At 39.9% G+C, this 27,239-nt stretch overlaps 1 protein-coding gene across 14 annotated transcripts in view; it reads right to left on the reverse strand.

Moving 5' to 3' along the window:
* The window catches only part of WNK1 (WNK lysine deficient protein kinase 1), a 96,459-nt gene that overhangs the window by 64,984 nt on the left and 4,236 nt on the right, over nt 1-27,239 (reverse strand). For all 14 annotated transcript variants that reach the window (XM_015865453.2, XM_015865429.2, XM_032445333.1 and 11 more), the window contains exon 2: nt 1,661-1,833. In XM_015865453.2, coding sequence (XP_015720939.1) covers nt 1,661-1,833 — 173 coding nt within the window. The remainder of the gene's footprint in view (nt 1-1,660; nt 1,834-27,239) is intronic.

Here is a 27,239-nt window from a genome sequence, read left to right on the forward strand (position 1 = left end):
TGCTTGTTTGTTTTTAATATCAAGCAACAATTGCTATGTCTCAGAATGAGGAATACACCACTTGTTTTATAAGCAGGTAACATAAAGACACTGGGTAGATTTAGAAATAATACTCATTCAAACTCCATATGCTAACAATAAGTGAGCAGTATGGGAATAGAATATAAATGAAACACATAGATACTAAACTTGGTATTTCAGAAATTTCTCATGTAGTTTACCTGTCACGTATCCAGTGAAGGGCACAAAAATAAACTAAATTACGAAGTACACAATAGTGGAAAAAAAACACATTATTTAAACAATAGCCAATTAAAATAATATTAAGGTTTTTTCCAGATAAAAAGACTTTCACATTCAGAGTACAAAACAATCTTATGGATAGTAAATCTTAAGTATTTCTTCCTATCAAAATATTATCTTACAGTCATCTGCTTTTACTTTATCCTGCTATGCTACTGCACAACAGAGCAATCCAAACATTAAATCTATGAGGGAAAGAACAGAGTAAGAAAGAGAGGAAGAGTTATATCCAACCCTATATTCCCTACTATGAAAATAAATACCTGCAAATAAAAGCATCTGTACAAAGCTGTAAAACCTTCATACTGTTCTAAGCACAGGACATGAAGTAACTGACCTCTTACTTTATCTGATATACCTTAAACAACCTCAGAAAAGCCCTGCATGGACACACAGATAAAGTTATAACTTCTTTAACCTGCCAGCCCTATTTCAAGAAAGAAACACATCCCTCTAATTACAGTTCAGACAACCAAAAGTACATTTTTCCTGTTTTAAACGTGTCCATTTGTGGACAAACATTGCAAAAGAAGCCACAGAAGTAGTTCACAACCTATTTTAACCAAAGTTCCTACAGTCTATTCACACATTTAGAACTTAAATGGGCACCACATTAAGATGACAACTCACAAATTTTAAATCTCAGCAGTTTTAATTCCAGTAGTTTAACAGTAACTGGATGCTCCTGAAGAAATGCACATCTCTGCAAGATTTACAGTGTAAGGGAATAGACAGTGTAAGGCAATAGCACGATTTCAGTTCAACTCCCACAGCTTTGTGCACCACTAGAGGGCCCTCACAGCAGTTTGAATCACTAGTTTCCAACTGGCTTAAAAACAGATCTAGCCCCACTCAATTACTTAACAGGTCAAAACTGTAAATGCTTTCAAGCTTTTCTAAGGTACTACCTCGAAGTTTTAACTAAAAAGATGTATTTTGGGGTGTTTTTTTTCCTTCTCTTTACAGTTACTGCAGTAACACCCAATGACTCCCAAACAAGGTAAATCAATCAGTGCTTTGAACTCAATAAAATACCTCACCCCAAACGGGAGAGCACTCAGGAGGAAAACAAAAGGTATGGAAAAGCAGCACACTTACTGAGCTCACAAAATCAGAGTTTTCCTGCATGTACTTACTAGGACATCACAATGAAGAATCCGACAAGTTTGCTAACAAAGAATGGTCCATTGCACCTCACAGTGCTAATAAAACTCTTCTTAAAGAATTCCCCTGCAGAAGTTTAGCCCTCAGCAAAAGGTCTCTGCCCTTACCTATTTTGAATTATCACCTACTTCACAAGTGCTCTAATTTTGTGATGATGATCATCAAGTGCTTTGACATGCTAGAATTTACTTACGTTTTTAATGTTCCAGATGTCATGAGTTCTGTGACAAGGACAATACATTTTTTTCCTTTGACTGTGGACTCCCAGGAATCATAGAACCTGACAATATTGGGATGCTGAAGCCCTTTCAGCATCCCAGCTTCCTCTTTAAATCTTTGCCGCTCTGACTTGGATAGTTTCCGATCCTAATGAGAAAGAAAACAAAGCTTTGTTTTATTTCTTAGAGAAACAGCAAATTGAAAAACAGTTGTGTACAGTCATTGAACAAGGATCAGCACCTTTTAAATGCCATTTTGTCTGCAGTTACTCATGCAGTAACTTCCCTATTTAGAAGACATTCTATCATAGCTCTTTTTTTTTTAAATCATAGTTTTCCTTACAGTATCATTGGGGATCATCTCCTAGAGTTATTTCTTCTATCCCTACTCCAAAGGGATTGTTTAACCTGAAGAAGAAAGGCAACAATGTCCTAAAATACTCATGCATTCAAGAACAGGTTAAAAAAAGGACCATATCTCAAATTATAAACACCTATAATCTTTAGTAATTCCTTCAAGCATAGTATCCATAGCATTGGTAACAGACTGGATTAATTCTCCATATAGATATTAGAGCAGAAAACCTAACATATAAGACGCATTTATAATGGAAGACAAATTTGGGTTTGGTTTTTTTTTTATTATTATTAAAGGCATGATCTCATGATTGAGCAAGTTCCCTGTAATCTAGCATCAAGGAAAACAAAGACATAATTCACACTAGAGAGACAGCAAGCTTTTGGCCGGAGAGAAGTCATGAAAAAGCTTTGGCCAATATTGCTGTATCATCTACCAACAACTGACTATCTTAATATCTTCAAGATCCTGAACAGCTGACCAGAAATAAGTTGCAAACATGAAAAGTTTCCTTGCATACACACAACCTCCCTGAATGGGCTGCCCAGGGAGGTTGCGGATGCCCCGTCCTTGGAGGTGTTCAAGACCAGGTTGGACGGGGCCCTGGGCAACCTGATCTAGTAAATGTGTATGTTTGGTGGCCCTGCCAGGCAGGGGGTTGGAACTACATGATCCTTGAGGTCCCTTCCAACCCGGGTCATTCTGTGATTCTGTGTGATTCTTGCATCTTTCAGCTGTCAGTTTACTGATGCATGGTCGCACTAGTCTGGCTGATCAACTGACATAAATCAGACCCATACGCAAATAGCATTAAAGCCACTTAAGATACATTCAAAGCCCAGATTTTTACAATCAGTGTTTCTACCAGCTAATTACGAATAATCAGTGCACTCTATCAAATCTGAGCAATAATTTTAAGTCACTCCATTCCACACAAACATTTCAACTACAGGGCAGTAGAATAAGCACACAGGGTCTACTCTAACCATTCACAATTGTCCACTAGTCTGTAATTCCTCTTCCTTTGTTAACAGATAATGTGTTTTCTCAATACTGTTCAGCCATGTTAATACCTAAACCACCATCCATTCACATAAATTATTGACCTTTCCTAGGAAGCAAGGATTACTTCATTTCCAGATGAAGCTCCCACTTTCTGAAGCATAGGAGTCTTCTGGATCAAACAGGGAATAAGTCTGTCCTTTCTTTACCATATACAGCAGCACAAGTTCTGCCCAAGACCAATTTAATCTTGACTGTTACAAGCAGTTGTGATGCCGAAAATCAGTGAGCTGCTATCAGCACATCGATCAAAAGATCATACACACGTGGTTAAAGAATCTCAACACTATGAACAGAACACACAATCACAATAATCACTCTCACAAAGAAAACGAAGCAGATTATTCCCAGCCCCTGCTCTTTGTCCATATAATTCATCTGTTTAGCCCTACATCCAATTACTATTTATGGTAACTACAAAAGACAGGCTGCAACAATTGTTTGTATTATAAAGCTAAATTTAAGCAATGTAACAAGTACCTGTATTTATTTTTGTCCAAAACCCAGATTGTAGATATACACTTGGATTAAGTTTCCTGTATTTTGTGAACTACCAGATGTTAGTAACCAGTTTTAAACTCCACTTGACATTAAGTTCTCATCTAAACCCAAGTATGCCTGATCTCACTTTCAAGGGCTACTCTTATTGAGGAGCAGACTTCTAATGGACATGTGTATTTTGAGTCATCTCTTTATGGTCACATCAATGGTAGCATCATGTTCCTGCAGATGTATCTGTGACGTTTAAAACAGACACCCAACACTTCACTGCGGGCATTAACAAAAGAAAAAAAAAAAACAGACAATGACAGTATATTAACATAACACTTCTCTGGAAGCCACAGTGCCCTAATGATCTCAGACGAGTTTGGATGCAAGTAGAGGCCAAGGAACACAAATTCCAACCAGAGAAAACAGCAATATTTCTGCAACCAAGGAAACATCGCACCTTTCGGTAGCATACATAGCAGCGAAAGTTAATGCTGAACAGAGCTGTAAGAAAAGGATAGAAGCCACTTGTTTCGTAAGACAAGCAATGCATATGACCTTTAACTACCATCGTTTCCTTGGACCATATGCTCATCTATAACAGGTATTTATATATCTCCCTTAAAGGAACACTAATGCGAGGTAGCAGAAAACACTGAAGGTACTTGAAAATGAAAACCAGCACACAATGTATTAGACTTCACATACAACCACACCAACAAAATTCATCTATAATCATGCATATACAGTGACTGGTGGTTACACTTGTATAAGCTACCTTCCAACACAGCCTGCAAACAACCTACAGGCTATACGCAAGGAATGTAAGAGCTACCCTTGCTCCAGTTCCATCCCCACCTCCAGAGAAACAGCAAAAAGCATCATAGCCTATCACTCAAAATAAGCTATTATCTCTGATTAAATTATATCAAAGGTGAATCAAATAAGATCCATATCTCCTGTGGCCTTTTTCCCCCCACAGCTTGGGATCCAAGTAGGCACGGAGATGGAAGACATCAGCACGTACCTGCTGTTTCCAGCAAGCAAGTTTCCTCACAGCTTGACATTCCAGTATCACAAAGCACAAGACTGCAATGTTCTCTTTTATTTTCATATTTTAAAATCAAACAATGAGAAACAAAGCAAAATATACAGGCATGTAAGATGCTTTTTCCAAAAGTCCAAAAAATTTTATAAAGAAGAAATCACTTCTTCTTCAATAACTGTTAATAATATATGACTTGATATCCTATCCTTCAAAGACCAATTTGTTTAGGAATTTCAACTAAAAATAATAATTAAAATAGACTGGACACCCTCCTTCCTCCCCCAGGCATTCATTTTGACCATTAATGTAACAACACCAGGCAGACAAGACCAACTCCTAAGTCTCGCTGTTTGCAAATCACATTCTTGCATCTCAGTTACAGCAAGTGCTGAGCTGATATAGCCTAAATATTTAAAAATACACAAGCTGTCAAACTGGAAGAGAACTTGCTTCCTAAAATGGACTTAACTACCTCATAATTTGGACAGCATTGTTCTCCCTGAACCAATAGCTTTCCTGAAGGACTGAAGTGTCACCGTGGCTGGGCTGCCCTTCCAACAAATTGAAACAGATGCATCGAGCCCACTTCGTTCATTTCATTCATTCCTTTCCACCTACATTAAATTGTTTTGACAAGCCAGGACAAACAGCAAGGCTTCCCAGCACGTGACCCATGGTTCTGCAGTGCCAGAGGTCTGAATAGCGAGAGGCACTAAGTGAAACAATTGTTCAGCTCAATACCATTCAATAATCTTTTCTTGGCAGCTTTCATTTATCCACATGCTTCCCCTCTGACTTCTTTTGGTCAGGAAACAGCTATCAGAGCTACTTGCATCATTCAACATAAGACAGGAATCTTAGTCGGTTACAACATAACAGGTATATGGGCTGACCCTTTTGCTGATATATTTAAATCTCGAAGAGCATGAGTAACCCAGAACTGTTACAGCCTGCCTTCTATTCCTGTGCCTAGATACCTTACGTAAAGGAAGAAATAAAGACAAATAAAACCAGCCTCTTCACAGGTCAGCTTTTCTGCCAAGCCACAGAAAGTGAGGCACATCAGCAAAAGTTATCTATAATCCCTCGGTGATTTTTTTTTTCAGTCAAAGCTTAATGTCTGCTCAGCATCCTTCTGAAAGATGGAAGGAAATACATTTCTGACATTTAGATTAATCTTAAATTTCAACTGGGCTGCTCGTACACCAGTTAATAGGTTCTACTCAACCATTTTTCCATGTGTTCTTCTTTCTGACTTCCTGCGGTCCTTCCAGGTGTGGTCCCAAAGCACTGTGACAAGGACCGCACAGCACAGCGGATCCAGTGGCAGCCCCAGAATGGCCCTTGCGAGGCACAATGCTCATGAACTCAAAAAAGGTCTCACCCTCTGCTTCACTTTACTGTGCATTTCTGCTACACGGCCCCAAAGAGCACTGGAGGGGCCTGAGCTGAATTACAGAAGAAAAACATTTCAACGCAGTAATACAACAGACTTCCAGAACTGCATGACAAAGACTGAGTTTTAGATGTCAGTAAAAGCAAGGGTGCCCTGTTAGGAAAATAACAGGCAAATACTTCATTAACAGAATGAACTGATGCATTCAACTTAATAGCTGAGTGAGTGATCTGCTAAACAACTTAAAGAGAAGCTCTTTCTTCCACATATTAGGAAGATATCAAGGGATAAAGTAATAGAACGACTGCTTTACCTTTTACAGATGGGTTTTGCTTACTTTCTGCATATTATACCACTGGATCCAGAAATTTTGCATTGCTATACTGCTCACTAAAGTACTGGATTTGGGTTTTTGCTTTTTGTTTTTAAACTACACTGCAGAAACACCAGGTAGCTTTTATCTAAGAGATGTACTAGAAAACACCAGATAAATTAGTAGGAATGAATCTACTTCAATTGATGTGCTCTGACAACGCACAGACATAACAGACTTCAAAGTACTGGTGAATTATAGATAAAGTGAATCATAACCAAGGTAAATAAAATATCCAGCTCCGCTGAGGTTACACCAAGCAGCATTTTATCAAGCTTTCCAAATATCTGAAAATCAGAAGGAAGTTACTGCAGCTCCCACCCTATTATTCAGAAAAAGTAGGATACAGAACAGACAAGCGTTCTTCTGTGTGCATTTCTGCAGCATATGAAAAGGCTTTGGAAGCCTTTTAGGCAAGGTTAATGAGGGGTCAATCAGAGGAGAAGCTAGCAAGACAGTGCTCTGATATTCAGTGCTGTTAATGGAACCACAGCTTTGTGGACTGCAGTGTTCTCATCCTGAAAAAATCTTGCAGTTAAGAGGAAAAATGAGCACAGTGACCACTGAGCTACATTAACAAAATATCAACAAGGAACTCACTGAGCTTAAAGATCAGCCAGTGTTATGCAGTTGATACCTAGAAATGGGAGTGTGAGTGCACAAGAACTGCCTATTTTTGTGTCAACAAAACCCACATTAGATTTCTAAAATTATAAGACAAGATAGAACGAGACGGGAAGATAACCTTCAAAATGCACGTCTATGCACCAACAGATGTGAAAATTGAGATCAAGGATCTCAACACATCCTTCCACCTGTATACCTTTCTACAAACCACTGAACACGAAAAGTAGATTAAATACAGCTAAGCAGCTGCTATTGCAGAAGTATGCAAGAGGGTGGGTTTTTTTGGTTCAGAACATCTGAGCACCTGGTTTGAGAGTGAAATTGTATAATATAATGTTTATAGAGTTATACAAACCTTTAGCTAAGTGCAAGCAGAGAATCAGGTCTGCAAACCTAAGACTTTTCAAGCAACTTCTGCTTCACGCATTCTCCTTGCTACAGCTCTCCTATCTTCCAGGAGTACAAGCAAGTCTCTACAACCATAGACTATAATGGTTGATTCCATAATATGTGTCTGGTAATACTTTGGGGGCTCTCAGCACACTGGGGAAGACTGTTAGCTGCCAAGGTAGGTTGCCAGCTGCTGAATAAGCAATACATTAGAATTCTGCCTACTGAGGCCAATGCCATATTCAGATAACTCAGTTTAGTACACAAGAAGTCACCATATCATGAGTTGCCAGAACACAGCTGTCAGTGCTTCCAAACTGCATTTCATGCACAGGTGGAGCAGTATATTAAAACAGACATACACACTGTTCTTTGGATAAGTCAAATGTTATTTCTGCCAAAAACATACACACGCATTAACCAAAAGACAAGCCAAGAATAAACCAAACTAAAAAAAGCTACTCTCCAAAGAAAGACGAAACTAAGAGCCAGGCTTCCTCACCATAAAACCACAGTGCTCAAAACCCTGTAGGCATTCAGAAGCTCAGACATCTCCCAGACATCAAACTCCTTAATTATCTGCCCCTCCATCAGTCTGGGCCACTCACCCCCATAAACAGCTCTGCAAAGATTTTAGGGAAGAAAGGATTTGCTTATTGAAATTAGAAATCAAAATTAGTTTCTGTGTTTGATTGAAATCACACGGCTTTCTGAAAGGGAAGAATATCCTCATCTCGACATTAGGTTGCAGAGTCTCAGAATAGAGACTTATAATGGCAGAAGAGCCAGAAGCCATTTCAGTACAGAAGGATTAATCAATAGAAAAGCAAATCTGAGGATTTTTGTTGTCCTGTATTCTGAATGCTACTAACCAGTAATTTCAGTCCTCTTCTTCCTCATCTTTAGGGATGAAAGAAAGTTCCCAGGACAGGTAGTAGAACAAAAGGCAGTTCCAAGTTAAGACTTACTGAAAGCACCACCTCATGTCCCTGGCTGGACAACCTCCACAGTAAGGCTCAATTTCATGTAAGATACAGGCAGTTCCAGTGGAGCGTGCAAATAACATTGAGAAAGATTACACTGAAATATAACGTTCATATTTGACACAATTAAAAGGAGTAGGGTTAAAGCAGTCATTTATCTACTACACCTCTGCAGCTTCGTCATTAAGGGTAAATATTTTTCTGTAGATTTCTTCCTACTCAGGTAGAAGTATTCAAGAGTGCTGGGAGTTTTAAGCAAGTACATACACAACTCATCATCTTAGTTGAAAGCTTATGAGATTATTCACATTCAGTTATACAGATTCCTGTAAAATCACCAACCTGTAGGTTCTCTCCTGCATTCCCATTTCAAGCATTTCAGCGCATAAACTTATGAGCAACACAGCACGCTCTTATCACTGATACAGGTGAGTGATGCAGATAACACATGCAAGCTTAGTGCTGCTCCTCAGCGGTGGGAATTAAAGCAACAAAGTACACTAATCTTGACAGAGATGATGCCTGGGCAGACTGATGGGGAGGGAGGGGAGGAAGTAGGAGGGAAATACAAGGCTTAGTATTCAAAAAAGGGAGCAGACAAATCTTTGAAGTTTTGACAATCTTTTCCTGAGAGCTGAAGCATCCTGGTGCTTAGGTGGGTAAAAATAGGCCAGCTGGAAAAAAAAAAAAAAAAAAAAGAAAAAAAGAAAAAAAGCTCTAGGCTTTCCCTATTCATTTGCATTTCATAAATGTGACAGCTTATTGATTCAGGGCTTGAGCTGACAGGGCTCCTCCATTCACCTCACAAAAAAAGCACCAACCCTGTTCAAGAAAAAAAAACAACACAAACACACTGAAGTTGGCAAAAATTAAACCACATAGGTCAGAAGCAGTGTGCAACTTGAAGGCAACTCTTTCCTGGTCACGCTGAACATTACGATGCAGCAGATAGAACTGGAGTAGGGAGTTACACTCCGTGTTGTCTAAGCTTCGTGATGATGAACCCTATAAACATCAAAACTAGATTTAAAACAGTTTGGTAATTTACTCAAAGCACCAGTAGGTTTTTACTCCATACCGGAAGACAGAATAAAGTATGTTTTTTCTTCTGTTTGTTCTTTTCAACGTACACATCAGAACTAGCATCATTCTACACACAGGCTAACTACTGTCCTCAAAAGATTTGTCTGCAGAAGTCAATTATACATAACTGAAAGAGGCAATACTTATGCTTATAATTATATCTAACATTAAAGAGAGCGTATCCACAACTGAAGCCTATGTACGTGACTGAAAGATATCAGTGATGCTCCCCATTTTTTACTGCAATTGCTTGTTTGCTTTGACAAAGCTATGATTCATCAGCATGGGGGAAGGGGAAGAGAATATCACCACTAACTACATTCCTCTGTTGTGGCCTCTTCCCACATGCAGAAGCAGCCGCCCAGTGGCAGCAGCATCTAGGACACCTGGTGGCAGCAATGTGCTTGAAGAGGCACCACCGAAAGTCCCTGATTACGGGGCATTAACACTCATGTATGTGGCTTGTTTGCAACAAGTTCCAGCACTGTTAAACACAACTGACCCATAGGTAGTTGCAGTTGCAAGCTTCTTCCAGAGCTATAAGGAAGAAAGTTGGGAAAATCCTCAGGTTCCAAGATCCCGTAATTCACAAGGACATTCAGAACAAATCCATTACTAACACTGCCACATGGGAAGCTGGAAGTAAGGAAGAACTAGGACATGAAAAAACAAAGATGCCTAAGCACAGGAAGTCAGGAACAGCTCATCAGAGATGATCTCACCAGCTAGCCTAGATACAAAGCCATTCTGCCTCACTTCCTTTCACTGAACAAAGAGCAGAAGTGGGATCAGAATTGTAAGGAGTATGGAAATACAACATGTATCATGAAAACAGCTGCAGGGAAAAAAAAAACCTTTTGTCCTTTTGCAGGACAACAGCAGATCAGAATATTTCCTCTTTGTGTAAGGTTACAAGACATCTTAATGCAACTTCCAATGTTCTCATTTTGGAGCAGTAGCACTGTGAGAATTGTTACTTCCAGCAGTGCCTAAGGTAGTACACTAGGCACACTTCAGTACCTGGCCCACCGGAGACACACAGGTGAGAGTGTGCTGCCTGAAGATTGGGACAAGGAGGCCAATGCAGGAAAGATAATGGCAGAGAACCTACACCACTCCAAAAGGGTTAGAAAACAATGACTCCAACTAATCAGTATATTGCCTAATCCAACGGTTTCCTGCAGGAAATCAAATGTTTCATTTACACTCTTAAGGAGTAGAGCTATAAAAACTACATAGCAGCTTCACAAGTTTATGAACCTTTCAAACTTTGTAAGTCAATTACACACGCTTCTTTTGCTCTCTCTATAACCAATAGGAGAGACAAATGCCGAACAGTAGATACAAAACCTATGACTTAAGCATGACCTTCTCTGGTATCTCTCAGGTCCTTGAAAATCTGGTCTAAGAATGGCAAGCAACTGTTTGGGCTTCAGTCATTTCTATTCTAGGGTTCCTCTGGGCAGCATTTGTACTTCCTTACACAGAAGTCTGGAAAAAAAAAAAAACTGCTGAAGGTTTTAGGCAATTTGTTCAGCCTTAAAGGACGAGCATAAGGGATAGTAATCAAAACGCTGCCCTATGCCAAAATAATCAGTACTCAGATAGAGAACTCTCTTCAATTCAAGACTTCTATTTGATCCACGGAAGATAAACGGGTAAGTTTGCTATCTGATACCAATTCACAGTAAGGCTTACACTTAATACAGGGGGCTTATCACCGAGTTGGAGCGCTAGCTGAACAGAATTCTTGATGAGCTATTAACCAGCTGCATCACCTTGTCACTTGGTTCAGATGCCTCATTAAAACTTTGGGAACTCATGTCAATTCTCATTTTGCACTGAACTGATTGCTTTGTTAGCAAAAGGGAAGATGCATTCAAACACCTCAGTTTAATTTTATGATGAAAAACTAATTTTCCATTTACAGGGTGCCAATACTGCAATACGGTCTCTTCCATGATCCATTCTCTTTACGTTCTACGCCAAAAGAGGAATTGTAGCTCTATTTTTATTACATAGATTTCTGTAGGACTAAAGAGTCCTTTATGAGTAGGTACATGCCTAGAACATTGGGATGAACTCTTCACTGGTTGTGATACAGACAAGTCTATTTCCAGAACCAGAAATATTTTAGGATGAAGAATTCTAAGACGTTTCATAAAACCACTGGACAACATACAGAGGAGTGGACACAGACAAGTTGCACTAGTAAGTGGTTCTGCTTGGAAATCATGCAGAAGTGTAAAGATGGCTCCCAGGATTTATCAGCAACTTTCAAAACCAGAAAAGACAGAGATAAATGCAAACTTAATTCTCCTGTGCCATTGGTGAGTTAGCTTACAAAAATTCCAGCATGATAACTACAGGTAACAAACAAACTGGTTCAAATATTCATGTTCTTCCACTTGTAAAACTAACTCACATTAGTGTATAATACAGGTTAGCTTCAAGATGATATAAATATAGGAGTATATATACTGCATATGCAGCCTAATTACAGCTCTTCCAGTTGCACTGCTGCTTCTGCAAACACATCCAAAAAGCATCCTTCATTTACTTCACGGAATTGTGGATGACTACCAGTTATGACACATGAAGCGTAGGCCAAGTACTGGCAGACAACCGAAAACCCTTACATAACTGCTAGAAACCTCCATGAGAGATCATCCCTTGTTAGACCTCTCTCTGTGCTCCTCTAGGATTCAGATAGATACAGTGAAATAGAAGATATTCAGATAGTTCATGTTCCGTGCATCATGCACCAAAATTAACTGTTAACCACTTTTAACACTGAAATAGGTTCCTTAGCCAAAAAGTTATCTGAAAACATTTTTAGCCACGGTTCTGTCAGAAAGACATCCCTGCATTCAGCAGACCTGCACATAAGACACAGACCCAGGAAATCAAATCAAAGTGGTTTGTCAGAAAAGCTGCACAAGTGCTCCAGTACAGCATCCACTGCTTCAGTGGTAATAGCACAGGTGGTAAGAGGGCAAGAGGATCTGAGGCATCCCATATTTCCCTTTAAATTACATTCTGCACCCTATTACACCACCACACTTAACACCTAGAGATGCCAAGGAGAACCTCATGGATTCTTTCTGGAGCAGTGTCAGATAATGTTTTGTTCTTATTCCTCAAGATATCACTTCAATGCATATGGTTTCCACAGGACAGTTCTGACCTAAACTGAGATCTGTGTACTTCCAACGGCCAGCTGCAGGAAACAATCCCTTGGGAATCCAGTTCTCAGACCACTTCTGCTAGGGGGACCAAAAGGTGGAAGTGGCATTATATAGTTGGTTTCTAATCAGGAAAGAAGTCCTCTTTGCATTTCCATGTCCTTAAACTTGCTTATGAACAGCCCCAGAAAAAGCAGGGAACTAGCTGCCACCAGTGGCTGCTCCCTCAGGGAACAACTAGGAACAACCCTATCAGCAACCACAACTAAGGGGGGAGAGTACCACATTGCTCCACAGAATCTGTGCTACCCATTTCTTCCAACAGAGCAGGAGGTCGTTTGAGCATCTTTTTCTTAGCTTGGGCCACAATACTGAGATCTTACACAAGGAGAATATAGGAACAATAAGTACTTTATTTCTAGTTTTCTCTGATTAACAAAACACAAGGGCCCAGCATAAGCACCTGCTGCTGCAGCTCCTCTAACACTGGAAATAGATCTCAATAAAAATACTGGAGTACACAGTAGCAAGTTTTACAACTCTAAGATTATGGTAACTGCACCAGTATCAATACTTAAGGGCTGGCAATTGTGAAAGAGGAACAAAACCAAGAGGCTGCCCAATAAGCAGCTGGGCAGATTAATCACAGCCTCAAGAGTCACAGTCCTACCTTTAGAGCTGTTAGCAGGCTGAACAATTAATGAGCAGGCTTCTTCCAAATTAGTCACAACATATCTGTCCACCAGAAACAGACACTGCCCCTTGTGATTTCTCTTTGCAAGTAATAAAATCCAGACTGCATTGCAAACAAAGAACTGCAGTTCCACCCCTGCTTGCTCTCGCCCTGAGCACTTTGGCTGCAGAGGCTGCTCGCTTTTTGATGCTATTTTAATCTTTCCTATGCTTCCAACACGTGTTGAATCTAACATTTTCTCACAATTTGCCATTTCCAAGCATGCTTTCTCAGACAGACCCAGTCCACCCGCATCTTCAGCTGAAGGTCTGCACAACCAATCGGTTCGGATCTCCATCTGCAGAGCAAATCAACATGCAGTAACGCAAACCAAACTGAGACTGCCTGCACACTTTCAACATACTGAATTGCTGACTCAGTCCAAGCGACTCCATTTCAGCGTTTGTCACATACACATAAAGCTGTAAGCTAGAAACTGACATTTGTGCCACAACGGACCCTTCTTATCTCAGCTGATTTCACAACACGTACCTAAATAAGGACTTCCCAAGAAACTTACTGGCAGCTATTAGCTTTGTAAAAACAAAAGGCTTTTCTCCAAAATTCATGTTCTTACCTAAAACAGTGGAACAAGATGGTATTGTAAGGAAAGGATGGAACCTGAAGAAAGCAGAAGAGACCATGCCTGCAAACACCAAGAATTATGTAAGAGATGGAAGGCACCACTTTCCAGCTAATTCAAGGGATAACTACTGTTTCCCTACCACAGGCTCCTGCCAACCCTTCCTCTCAAAGCACCTTTCAGAATCCACTTCCCAAGAGTCAAACAGCATTAGACACAGCACAGACCTGACTCTGAGCTAATTAAAAAGGAATTTCCCTACAGTGTGCTAGATTCTAAACACTACAACAAAGCTAAAAGCAGTCAAGTTCTACTCTGATTATACCTATGTTTAGACAGACTGTTTAGATTTCTTGCACTTGTCTCATTTACATACATTTTCTGCCCTGTTTTTCCTCCATGCAATCACAATATCTATCACTGCAGAGAAATCAGAACATCTCTACAGACCTGCAGCTCACACTGAAGCACTGCTTGCTAGCAGCCCTATTTCAATTCACGCCCGAATCGTCTATTTCAGTTTAACATGAAAGATCCAAAAGGTATTTAAAAGGCTCAGCTCCAAACATGGAAACTTCCTAATTTTACAAATACATTTGACTGAAAAGGATAAAGATTCTATTCACCAAATTTACTTTAAAAATATATTCTGGCTTATCCGATAACATCATTCTTGTGGGAAAGCAGATGGATTTTGAGCATCTGCTTTTAAACTAGTAAGAAAATGACTTGGCAAGATTTGAATTTGCTATAATTAAAGCTACTCGAGCAGTATCTTTTCACAGATGTCTGCATGAGACCTTCTACAACACACCAGAACCAAAGCCTGGTCTTTATGGTTTAAACACTACGGTTAATAGCTGCAAAGACTGCTGCTTCTGCAGAAATGGAGGCTTCTGTTCCTTAAAAGATTTTCTGCTTGAGAACTTCAGTCCTTATTCCTCAGAGAAACTTACGTACTAATGGAGAACGCCTTTTCTGAGGATATCAAACTTTAATAGCTTAAACATCTGCAATACAAACACACAAACTGAATTATATCCTACAGCCTTCCATACTGCATTTCCCATACTGAGAGCTTGACTTACACACGCTACACAAAAATAACTCTTTTACAATATCACTTTGCATTGTCTAAGTGAAACTCTTCCGGAAGGCATCATATGGACACTAACATGTACTCCCTACTGGGAGACACAGATCAATGCTTCAGGGTTTGAAGAAAGACAGTGGTTCAAGTCTCAGCACAAAGGCAAATCAAATGTTTCATCATTGCTTTTAGGTCTCTGTTCAACCATTCTGAACTAGCAAAACTTAAGAAAGAAATGGATGTAACAGATCAGTATTTGCACCACCTTGTCTGAAGCTTCTTAAAATAACTAAGCTTGAAACTAGACACTCAGCTTGAAAACTCACAGCCCAAGTGGCCAAGGTACACAGCTGGGCAACTGGAATCGTGATCTTACTGAAGTGGTGCTACCTAATGTATCATTCCCACATGAGCTGGTAATAAAAACTGAACAGCTAATGACCATTACATAAATATAAAGCATTAGTAACATGTTTCTTCCAAAGTCAGCTTGCAAAAGTTACAGACCATTTCAAATCCAAACTCCACGAAAGTTACAAGCATTTATGCTACACAGCTCACTTCTCAAATCTGCTTGACTGCTTTTTGCAGTCCAAAAAGTGCAGTAACCAAGGAGTTCAAGAAGCAGCTTCTAACACTGGATGAGTGAGCTGCATTCATGCTGCTAAAGGAAAAAAGGCCTGATTGACATTCACATTAAGCACATGCATCACACGCACTGCACTAACAACATATTACAGCAAGTATATGCAACTGGTTTCTCAGTTCTGGGCTCTCGCACAGAGACACTTTTCATTTCATTACAGCCTGGGTTAAAACCAAATGGTTTTACAGCATTAGAAAAACAATATTTCAAGGATACTTCCAATGACTGACAAGGGTAGGGCTCATATGGAATGAGATACGTGTGGTCCCTAGACTAACATCACAGGCTTTACTGGAGGAAACCAGCCCATCATAAATACAATTAAACAGGCTTTCGTATGTTTAGAAGAAGCAAAATCAGTATTGATTTGCACTCTATGCAAGCTGATGGTTGGTAATACAGTTTCAATTACACATAGCTTACTAATTATCTAAGAATTGTCACCAAGTCTTGCTCTGAATATTCAAACACTGAATGGTTGTGGTGGGACTCCTGCCAGCAACACCCAGAGGGGCTACACAAGTATGTACAGTCTCCTCATGTCACTCCATCTAAAGAACTCCCCCAAACTATTTCTCTTCTGCAGCCTCTGTTCAAAAGCCAGACAGGCCAACAGCTATCCTTGCTATCTCCATAGCATGCATTGATGGTTCCCAGATGCTTAAACTGTAAACCTGGCGCTAAGCTAGAAGATGGCTGCTCAGATGAGGTTTGAGTCAAAGGACTTCTTGTTCTTTGATACCAAAGCAAAAGATCATACAGTGCTGAAAAAAAATGGACATTTATCAGAATGACTTATCCCAGGCAACTTATCGGTTCATACAAAAGCAGAAAACAGTGTGAACTAAAGTCCATTCATAATTATGAAGCTCAGTGGAAGTTGCACACTAAGTATAACCACCTTTTAGTATGTCCAGAAACACTATCAATGTGACAGCAAAAAACACACTGTTCCCATCAGCCACACCAGCCACGCAGATTCAACACAAGTTCTCACTGATGAACATTTCCAGTTCAAAGACCAAAAACTCTCATTAAAGGAGTGTAGAACAGCTTAGGCCTTCCACGCTCTGTTAGATCACCTAAACTTAAGAGCTGGAAGTCTGTTTCCTACTGGCTGCAAGAGCTCCTATCACACAGACATTGCATTATCAAGTTCCACAAGCCACCAGAAAACTGCTCCTGAAAACACAGCACTAATCACAGAATCATCAAGGTTGAAAAAGACCTACAAGATCATCTAGTACAACCATTACCAATACGTCCCAGCTAAATCATATCCCTCAACACAGCATCCAAACATTTCTTGAACACTCCCATGGTCAATGACTCCACCACCTCCCTGGGCAGTGCATTATTTTAATGCAAGAGAGAACCATGCAGACAAATCAACTCAACTAAACAACATTTTGGATTGGCTTTGTCTGGTTGGGGTTGTCTTGGAGTGTTGTTGTCTTTTGTTGTTGTGTTTGTCTGTTTCTGAGGGCTGCAAAAAACTAAGAGCTAACAGCAGGGTCACCAATATTTATTGTTCCATTTCAGAATTCCTTAAGTATCTCTTTGAAACTGAAAGCTTTTTAAAGCAATCCGTAATTCCTCTGAAGGCTTGAGCAACAAGTAGTTCAACTAATAAACAGTTGATTTCCACGTTTCTTGCTATTATCATAGTTACTGCATGATTTTGTTCTATTTCTAATTGTTTCATTCATATACACTGCTGTCTTCACTAGTCGAGAGCTATGATATTTACAGAAATGTGCTACAGAGAAGCTATTTTAAGTTAATGACCAAGCCTATTCTCCCATTAAAGTGCTTTTTTCAGCCATGTACTCAGCACTCAAGTTGTTGGGTTTTTTTTTTTCCATGGCACTTTGTTTCACATTATGCTCAGTAGCCCATGCAACACATTGCATTTTGCAACCACATAGCCAATGGCCATTGGCAGACTTCCATCTCCCCTTTCTCAATATTACTGAAATAAATCAAGGTTCATTCACACATGGATGGCAGTAAAAACTCTTTACAATCTGCAAAGTCAAGTTAACCTCCCTTAATTATCGGCATCCACGAGATTTATTACGAATCTTGTTACACTTGATTCATTGTTAGCTGGGACCACATCAGGTACCTCAGTTTTTTGCTGGACATCCAGATTGAATCACAACCTGAGGATAACGGACAAGAGCACAGGACCAGAGGCCAGATAAATGTTTCAAACTAACAACAGTATGAAAGGGAAGGAGATGCTTCATTTCAGAAAAATTCTTTTAACTACTTCAGGAACTGCACCAGCAAAACTCAGCGTTAGTGGCTGAAATAATTACTATACCAGGACTCGTGTAATACTCTAGAAAAAGTTTTCAACTCTTCCTGAAAGAGAAATTCACTTAGATGGTTCAACTCCATTTCTCCTTTCAGTGAGCCTAGTGCAAAGATTGTTCATATGAGATTCACAGTAAGGCTTGATTTATTTTGAGTTGGAGTAATGCTTACAGACCTCTAAGCTTACAATTTGGTCACCAACTTGCGAGCTCCATGACTCCTGATAAACTCACAGCTGTTGGACTGAGTATTTATACATATAACAACTGACGTATTTCCACCTGGTCTTCATGACAGAAGGATGACTATATAGAACTGCCACTTCCAAACAAAACTTGGGAAAGAGGAAAGGGAAACTGCTGAGCTGGACTGCCCTTGACCCACGACACAAACAGACAACTCAGCTGTCGCTTATGTTTTGGTCATCTGAGAAGGAGCAGAAAGTGTATCCGAAATAAGACACGCCATCCAGCTGAAGCTCAATCCAGTTCATGGTCTTTTTTTTTTCCCCCCTTCCTGGAAAGAGATTTGGCTTGAGAAGGGAGAAGGCAAGAGTGGAAGGCAAATGCCCAAGAGAACTGTAAGCACATTTCCATGGATGAGATTGATTTACCAGCTGGATAGGTCTACATTTGGAAGAAGGCAACTCTAGTAGTCAAAATTTAGGCGCAGGATTCAATTCTGTTCATCATTCTTTACATATAGTATAAAGTAAAATATATATGTAGTAGCCCAAACATAGGCAGGTAGAAAATCTACTTTATCCCAGAGTGCAAAGGAAATAAAAAAAAAAAATAAAAAAAATCCATGTTTTGCCAGATGGCTTATCCAGGAATCACTGGACAATGCAGGAAGGCTGAAGCTAGGAAACAGAGCTAAAGTGTCAACGGCAATGACTGATACAGTGTTGTTTGGAGGGTGGAGAGGTAGGAGAAGGGAATAAGAATACTTCCTGAACAGGTAAGCAGCAAGAACAATTACCATTGCTACACACAGGAACAAGAAAAAAAAGAAGCCATTTCCGTGCATATTATTGCCAGAGAAGATAAGAAGAAAAGTCAAATGGAAAATACTTCTGTATATCATCAACTAACTCATTCTTTCCATTCTAAATTCCAGTGCCAACTTCCTCAGATTTCATACTCCCAAAGTGACAAAACATACTTAAAACATCACTACACTCACAGTCTGCAGTTTCTAACTGCACTCACCCACGCTCTTGCTAACATGCGTATCAGTTGTGCCATTACCTAGTAATTATCAATGATTTTACATAGAGTAGTTGCACCCTTTCAAATTGTGTAAGTTTCCCCAAACCATGTGGGTTGTTGCAAAAAGCTAAGGGTTAAGGATCAGATGTTGAGCAACATATGCTTTTGGATGTGATACAGGAATAAAAATCACAGAATGCAAGCCTAATTTCCAAATTCAGAACTGTCTTAAAAGCTGCCACATTAGAAGCCACAACTGTTTTCTGACAGAGGTCAAACCACTACAGAAGTCTAGTGAAGCAAACCTTCCCTTGAACAGATTGGTATACAAACCCACAACTTGTAATAGCGTAATAAAGGAGTAAATAATGGAGGCTATCACAAGAATAATTTGGAGATATTTTGGTGGCATTCAAAGTACAGCTTGCTGCTCTTACACAGTGGAATCAGGCAAATGTTCTCCATTTACTCCACTGTAATCAAAAGCTGCTTGAATTTTCTTCACAGAACTGGGCCATTTCTTCGCTTCACCTTTCTGAGACAACTACTGCTATCACTTGTGTTGGCATTCATATAAGAAAGGGCTACCACAATTCCTACATGTTCTTTTTTACTGGTCCATCGGCAACCTAAAATTTAGAAGATCCAAACACGTAATCTACAAAAACTAAAGAACACAGGAAAATGTTTTCCTAGAGGAATAACTGACTATTAAAGATATTTATTTATAGGCAGATCTTTGGGTATACATGCAGCCTCTTGATGTACTGCATCATTTAAGCCTCCAGCAGTAACTCAGAGTCTCTTCACTTTCTTTCCCCCCCCCTTTCTCTGTGATCCCCAATTTAAACACAGAACCTCTTAGATAGGTTGTGGCTTTTTTAATGAGCATGAGAAATCACACCATTACCTGTACTGATTCACAGTTGCCATCAACAGGCAACAAAAATCAAATTCAAGAGCTATGTGGAAGGTTTTTGGTTGCTGTAGTTCGTCCCCATTTGCAGACAATCTGAAATGCATTCTGCCTATCTGCAGTCAAGAAGCTCAAGCTGCATGCAAAGGAAGTACGGAAACCACAGACAAACCATGCGCACAGTGAACTTTAAGTCTTCCTGTATCACACATTGCTGCAGTTTCTCTATTTTCAGCCTGCTGTTCCTGGCAAATGTAACAACTCACTAGGCCCCAAACCAGGGAAAACGCAAATAAAGACTATGCCCTCAAAGAACATCCTACATACAGCTTCCACTGGTCTACATCCACAGATATTACCAAAATAATTCTATCCTTTCAGACAATATTTCTAATTCTAAGACTTCTTAAAATAGACTGCTTTCCAAGAACTCAAATTCTAGCTTAGTCTTCCCTACCATAATTTTGCTTTAACTCAAAGGCTTTGAGTCCAAAGCAGTTAGAGCATAACTGGAAGATCAAGTTATCACCTTGCCTGCTTTTGACACACAACTTGAAATACACCACTTGTATTTCCTGAATGAAAGTATAGTGTAAGCAGCTGAATAAAGACAGATTGAAATCAAGAATAGCTTAATGTTGGAAAGTATCCGTAAGAGGAAGATAAAGGAGCAGATTTTAAAAGCAGACGTGATAACATTTTGCAACGTTTCAGCAAAACCTGCTAACGGTTCAGAAATTGCCATTAACAGATGCACATTACATAAGTGCACACAGATTTGCAGATCCTTCAGATAATCAGCCTGGACTGCTGAAGCTTTTAATAGAAATATTTGTGGGCTATTGTTTGTGTGTCATTAATCTTTGCCAGGATAGAAGCTGTTTCCATAGCAGTCAAAATACATTTATATTGGGGTCACAAACTTGCCAGCGAAAGTCAGTAAAGCAGAAAAAGGTCACGTGGGCACTCGAGGAGAGGAAAATATCCAAGAAAACTGGGTAACATCACCAGCTGGACAGACTTGAATCATCACAAGACTGTATCAAATAGCCAAAACCAGTTAAAATGTACCTAATTACTAGCATCACTTTGTGCTACCTTCAGTTTAGCCAAGAGCTCCTACATAGCTCTTTCAAACTTACCCAAATCAGAGATCAATATTCCTATTCTTTTTTCCTTTCCAACTACCCTCAATTACTTCAATCACTCTTGCATTTGTGGTTCCTTACTTTCTCTCAGTAGCCTCAAATCTGCCATCAGAACTCACTGCCCTCACTGACACCACAAAGTCAGGAACGGTTGAAACCATTCAGGTGAAATAAATGATCCAGAATAGCTCAACAGGAAGGACTAAGCCTCAACCTCATACAAAGAGTCTAATAAAGCTTGTTTTCAACACCTTCTGTTGTCCTAAAAGCCAAATAAGTGGTGCACTAGCTAGCCATACAGAAGTATCTATCCATGAAGCTTATTAACAAGAGGTAACAAGATGCAAACTGTTCTGGAATATGGCTCAAAACACAGCATCCACATCCCCAAAGCCTTCCCCTTTGTTTTAATCTTACCAGCGAGATACTAGGGGAAATCCTGCCGATCACTGCAGAAATGAGAAGACAAAAACCACCATAACCATCTCATCCAGAAAACAGATCTATCAAAAAGAACTCCTGCCCAGACTACTACCAATAGATAAGATGGTTTCAGTACCACATTCTTGGTTACACCGAGCACAAAATAAATGGCTTCCCTACATTAAAATACACAGATCCGCATAAAGAACTATGCCCGGAGTCATTGACTTATCACATAACAGCTCAAAGATATTTTGTCCGTAGCATAGGTGGACACCGAGCATGTACAAACATTTTGCAAGATTTCTAAGCTGTGAATAAAAATGGAGGTAGCAGGCCTGAAGTTTCTATTTAAGCCTAAGATGATAAATCAAAAGTTGGTAAGTCACTCTGTCTGAGTGATTTATGATACATTATGCTTGTGATGAGAGCTTATTGCTTTAGGTGGACATTAATACTTAAACAGCTCCTGGAAGACAAAAGTAAATACCAAGACAAATATATTTTTTAGCTAGTTAAAACATCCTTTACCAGAAGGTACGTATTAAGTTGCCTGAGATTCAGTCAAAGTAAAACACAGTACTGTTGGAAGCGCTTTGGAATTATCTGAATACATACAGTGCACATCACAGTGAGGTGATGAGTGACATAAGTTCAGGAGTGCATTCGAGAATTGAATCCGAGTTCTTCCGGTCACTGTATCACATCCCATCCTACTCCAGTTTATCAGAAAAAAATATATATCTAGCAGTACCTGTAGTTATCTTGCTGCAAGAATCTCCTTTCAGGTTTAAAGGATAGCATCACACAGCACAGAACATTATTAACACAACATTTACCCTTCATAAATAGGAGTTAAGGAGTAATCCGCAGGTTAAAGCCATAAACCAGAAGCAAACAAGTTCCGTTTTTCAAAGATGACCTCAAGTGCTTTATTGCCTGATGCCTATTCAACCCTAGTCACCTCTTCACCTACTCCAGCACTCCCAAAGGGAATACTGAGGAGACAAAAAAAACCCCATACATTAAAAAATGCAGGTTCTAAGTTAGCAAACCTTCAACAATTTCTATATGCACGGAGGAAGTTGGATAGAAAGTAGGAAGAAGGATATCTGTAGAATATCATCCATAAACAGTCCAACGTTGTTTAAGCTCAGTACAGAGTTGAAGTTATCTCAAAAGGAGCTTGAAGTCCTGGGGACTACAGAGAGCCTCCACAACAATGCTTCAAAGGGCCATAGGAAAAGCTGGGTGCCACTGGTCAGGACAAGAATTTTAACAGCATATTTGAAGACCTGTAGATGTCTCAGTTTAGACAAAAGCCCTCAACTGTGTCGCCCCCCCCCCCAAACTATAATTCCTGCAATTTAGAATAGGAACTGTGCTCCAAGTACACCAGGAGAATGTTCTTGCAGTCATTGTATGGGCACATGATCAAGCTAAAACCATGGAATCAATATTTAAAGTTGAAGAGTCAAAAATAGTAACTTGGTACCATCTGCTATTACAAAACACACACTCTGCCAAGACAAAGTCTTATGCCCAGCTGCAAACTTGCATGGCATTTAGTATTTCTCTTAAAGCCCAAACATTACAGCCATTATGCCTGCATTTCCATTATTCAGAAGTTCACAGCTCTCAAGACAAGCTTGAAAACGTGAACCTGAAGGCTGGCACGGAAAAGTACTAAGCTTTTCATACAATCCAACCATGAGCCGGGAGATGCAGTCTGCAATCTCTAAAAGAGGCTGCTGGACTTGACAGGAAGTGAAAGTTTCTGAAGACATTCATGACAGGAAGCGCCAAGGCTGCCACTGCTTAGCACAGACTGTCACACACTGTATGGAGAACCTGGGTGACGGTTGAAACTGTGCTGATTAACAGGCTGCTGGCATGAAATAAAACAACACACACACACACACACACACACACACAAATAAGGAAGAGGACAGCATGGCCCTGAGGGAAGTTCCTAACCAAAAGGCACTGAAACTACACCACACCACGCACTGCATCCATACAGGCAACCACCCATCTCTTGCTGTCATACGCATTGCTCTAGTAGACAGCTCTCTAAGGGCCTGCACAGGATGTCTCCAGAGACTTTTATCAGGTTCCCTTCCAAAGAAGGATATTTTCCCATTTGCCCACCAGATTTTAGTTACAGAGCTAAGAGTTTTTATTTTAAGCCACAAAAGCCCAAAACAAATCTCATTTAAGAGATTTGATTCTTCAGTTCTCAAACCCACCTGAACTAACATATTTATTTCCATAAGAAAACGCTGCATTTTCAAAATGTACTTATCCAATTATATATATTGTCTTGCAATCAGCCAGCTATAAATTGAACCACAGCCATCCCTGGAGCTGACATCCCTTTGAGGTAAGATTGTTTTCCCAAGCAGAGGTCTTCTAACAGCTGAAGCTCCAGAACGTACTTCAAAGCTCCCTTCTCTCCTTCAGGGTCACCTTTGTAAAAGTCTGAAGGAATCAGACCATTGTTTATACTTCGGCAGGTAATTAGTCCGGCTCCCTTCCCATGTCATTTATCAAGTTGTCAATTGTATCAATTACAGCACAAACACTCAAGAATATGGCTACGTTTTGCTCTTCAGCCAAAGGAGTTTTCAGATCTGAGACCTGAAGCCAGTAAGTACCAGTAACTGTTTTGTGCCACATCAAAAAGCAACTGAAAGTAAGTTTAAACTTGACTCCAAAAATATCAGGCTCCCTATATGAGTACACTTAAACAAGTCCAGTGTGATCTGATGGTGTCAGGCATTTGTGGATTTACACCTTTCAGTCTTCAGTATTTTGGACTCTGAGAACAGACAAAGCCAATAAAGACCCAATAACAGACACTGTCACATACCTTCATTTATGAGGATTTGCTATAACCATGAATCTACCACAAGTAATAAGATGGAGACACACAGTGACATCGCAGCAGTTGTAATAACACAGTTATGCTCACAGGCCATTATTTTAAACGCTACAAGGTAGACAGCGGGTATCCTCACAATGAATTAGATTCAATTTTGATCTAAAACTACAACAGCCTTAAAAAATATGCAGAATTAGAGCATAGTTATAACTGTTAAGAGTGTATATTTATTCCAAGATGTGACTGTTCATCACCCCGAACCAGCAGGATGTAATGGTTTTCCAGTAGCATGTTAACAGTCACACAAATTCTAGGTCCATACCCCTCAGCTTCCTCTCGCTGCACATAAGTTTTCATCTGGTTTTCCATTTTGTTTTAATGCAGATATAAGATGGCACATCAGCGCCAGTATCTCGGCAGCCAGGTCTCTCAGCAAGCAAAATGCAAACAGCTTTAAAAAAAAAAAAAAAAAAAAGACTACAGGATGCCACAGCTATGTGATACAAGACCTTTTTTGGTTGTCAGAGTTGAACAAGCAACTTCTGAAACATTCCCAGCTCAGCTAGTCTAGAAAGCTGAGAGATTTTACAAGAATTGTACTTTGGCTTCAGTAGGCTGATGATGATGGTGTGCCTGCAGCACAGCGTACCCTCCGCAGCACAGAAGCCATATCTCACTGTTGTCTGTGCAACTAAAGCTCAGTATTAAACCAAGCTTCAGCTAAGGTATCAGACAGGTAGAATTAAAACTGAAGTGTCAATAAAGGTGAAGATGCACCTCCCAACTAAAAACCTCATAAAGTTGCTCAGATAACTTTTACAGACTGTTACAGTAAAAAAATTAGAAATCTGACCCATGGAAATACTATTCAGCTCATCACTACTTCCTGTAATAAAAAAAAACCACTGATGACCAGATGCATTATCATTTTACTGCACTACAGAATGTCATAGCTGATATTCGCCTATTGTTTGCTTTCAACTGTTTTTCATAGCTACTGCCTACGGAAAAATCCATTGGTAAGCCACAGCATCTCATATGCTATACCTGATGCATCACTTACAGGCTACAACAAGTGCATTATGTAACCTTCCCTGGATTACCTACAGGAGTCATAACTCGAGGTAACCAAGTCCAATTCAGCCCCCCTTCCAAGTAGTAACTAGCACAGATTGCTCTTGAACAGTTTCCTTTTAAACTCACTGCTTAACTTCTGTCTTGCTTGGGAGACAGCACCCAGCCTCCTCCTCCCTCATCAGCTCCCGCACTGTACACAGTAATAAAACCAGCACTGTGCTGATGGTAGAGTAAGAAAGGCAGTGACACATCAGCCACATGCGTTCATGAACTGTAACTGACAACTGACTGCCCTGTCCTTTCTGGAAAGGAAATAGAAGGTGAAGGACTGATACAGCACATACTAGGCATGTGGTACACAGTTCCCCCATGCTTGTGGTTTACCAGCAAAGTGCTTTCAGCTAATGTAAATATCGTTCTAGCTACAGTTTCTAAATCATTCTTCCTTTAAAAAAAGGATGCTACCCAAATGAAGGTAGGCCTCCAAATCCTCAACAAATACACAGCTCAAAACAGCTCAACCTTCCCTTCCACATTTCAGAAGTCACTTATTTGAGCAACAGAACCCACAGCAATAATTCCACACAAAGTTTTGTGTAGACCGCGCCAGCCTGTATTGTTCTGTAGACCACAGGTTAACAAGCACCTTGTTTAAAAGTGACTCAAGCTGAAACAAGGACTCAGAGGGTGACACATAGTCACCAACACTTGGCTTTCATAATCCACGCTTACTACCTTTGGCACTAACTTCATCTATCAGGTGTAAGAGGCCTAACAGGAAGGGACATCACATTTTTTGCCATAACATTACCTGAGCTGTACAAAGAGGTGACAAAAGACTCACCACTCCAACGTAACTTAAAAAGTCTCAACAGTGACATGGTTACACAGGAAGAGACGACTTAAACTACAATAGCAAACAGCAGCAGAAACCACTTTTGCTAACTTCTATCTACTTCAATACCATTAAAGCAGTAACCCTAACTACTACTTCACTACATTTAAGAGATGCGCTTATGGCAACAGTAGGAGGCACACTTGACTCAGAATAACTAGAGCCAAGATGAACCTACACAATGGGAATCAAACAATTACAAGGTTAACATTGAACAACATCCTTGCAGTAAGTGAAGCTGAGTAGCGGCCCTAAGCAGTTGCTGCTGAGCTCTTCCCATCTCCCCCATGCTCCCAGAAGGGCAGCTAGTTCACATTTAAATACCTGCATACAATATTTAAGCTAGGTTCAGTTACAGTTTGTAACCTGTTTGTAGGAGTGAGTTAAGCTAGGATTGCCTATTAACCATTCCCTCCTCAGACTTTTGTTAGGCATCTATCAGCAACCTTAAAATACTCAATTCCTTCTAATCAGACCTTTCCATCATCTTCAGATTAAGAAAAATTAAGACTGGGCCAGGACCTCTCCAGGACCTGGAGGTTCTCACAGCAGTAAGTTAACCATAGAACGTCATGTCTTTCTCCTGTTTCCACTACAATTCAGTACTTCAAGTGTAAGGAATTACACTGCTG

Source organism: Coturnix japonica, chromosome 1 (genome assembly GCF_001577835.2).
Source record: "Coturnix japonica isolate 7356 chromosome 1, Coturnix japonica 2.1, whole genome shotgun sequence".
Classification (NCBI taxonomy): Eukaryota; Metazoa; Chordata; class Aves; order Galliformes; family Phasianidae; genus Coturnix; species Coturnix japonica.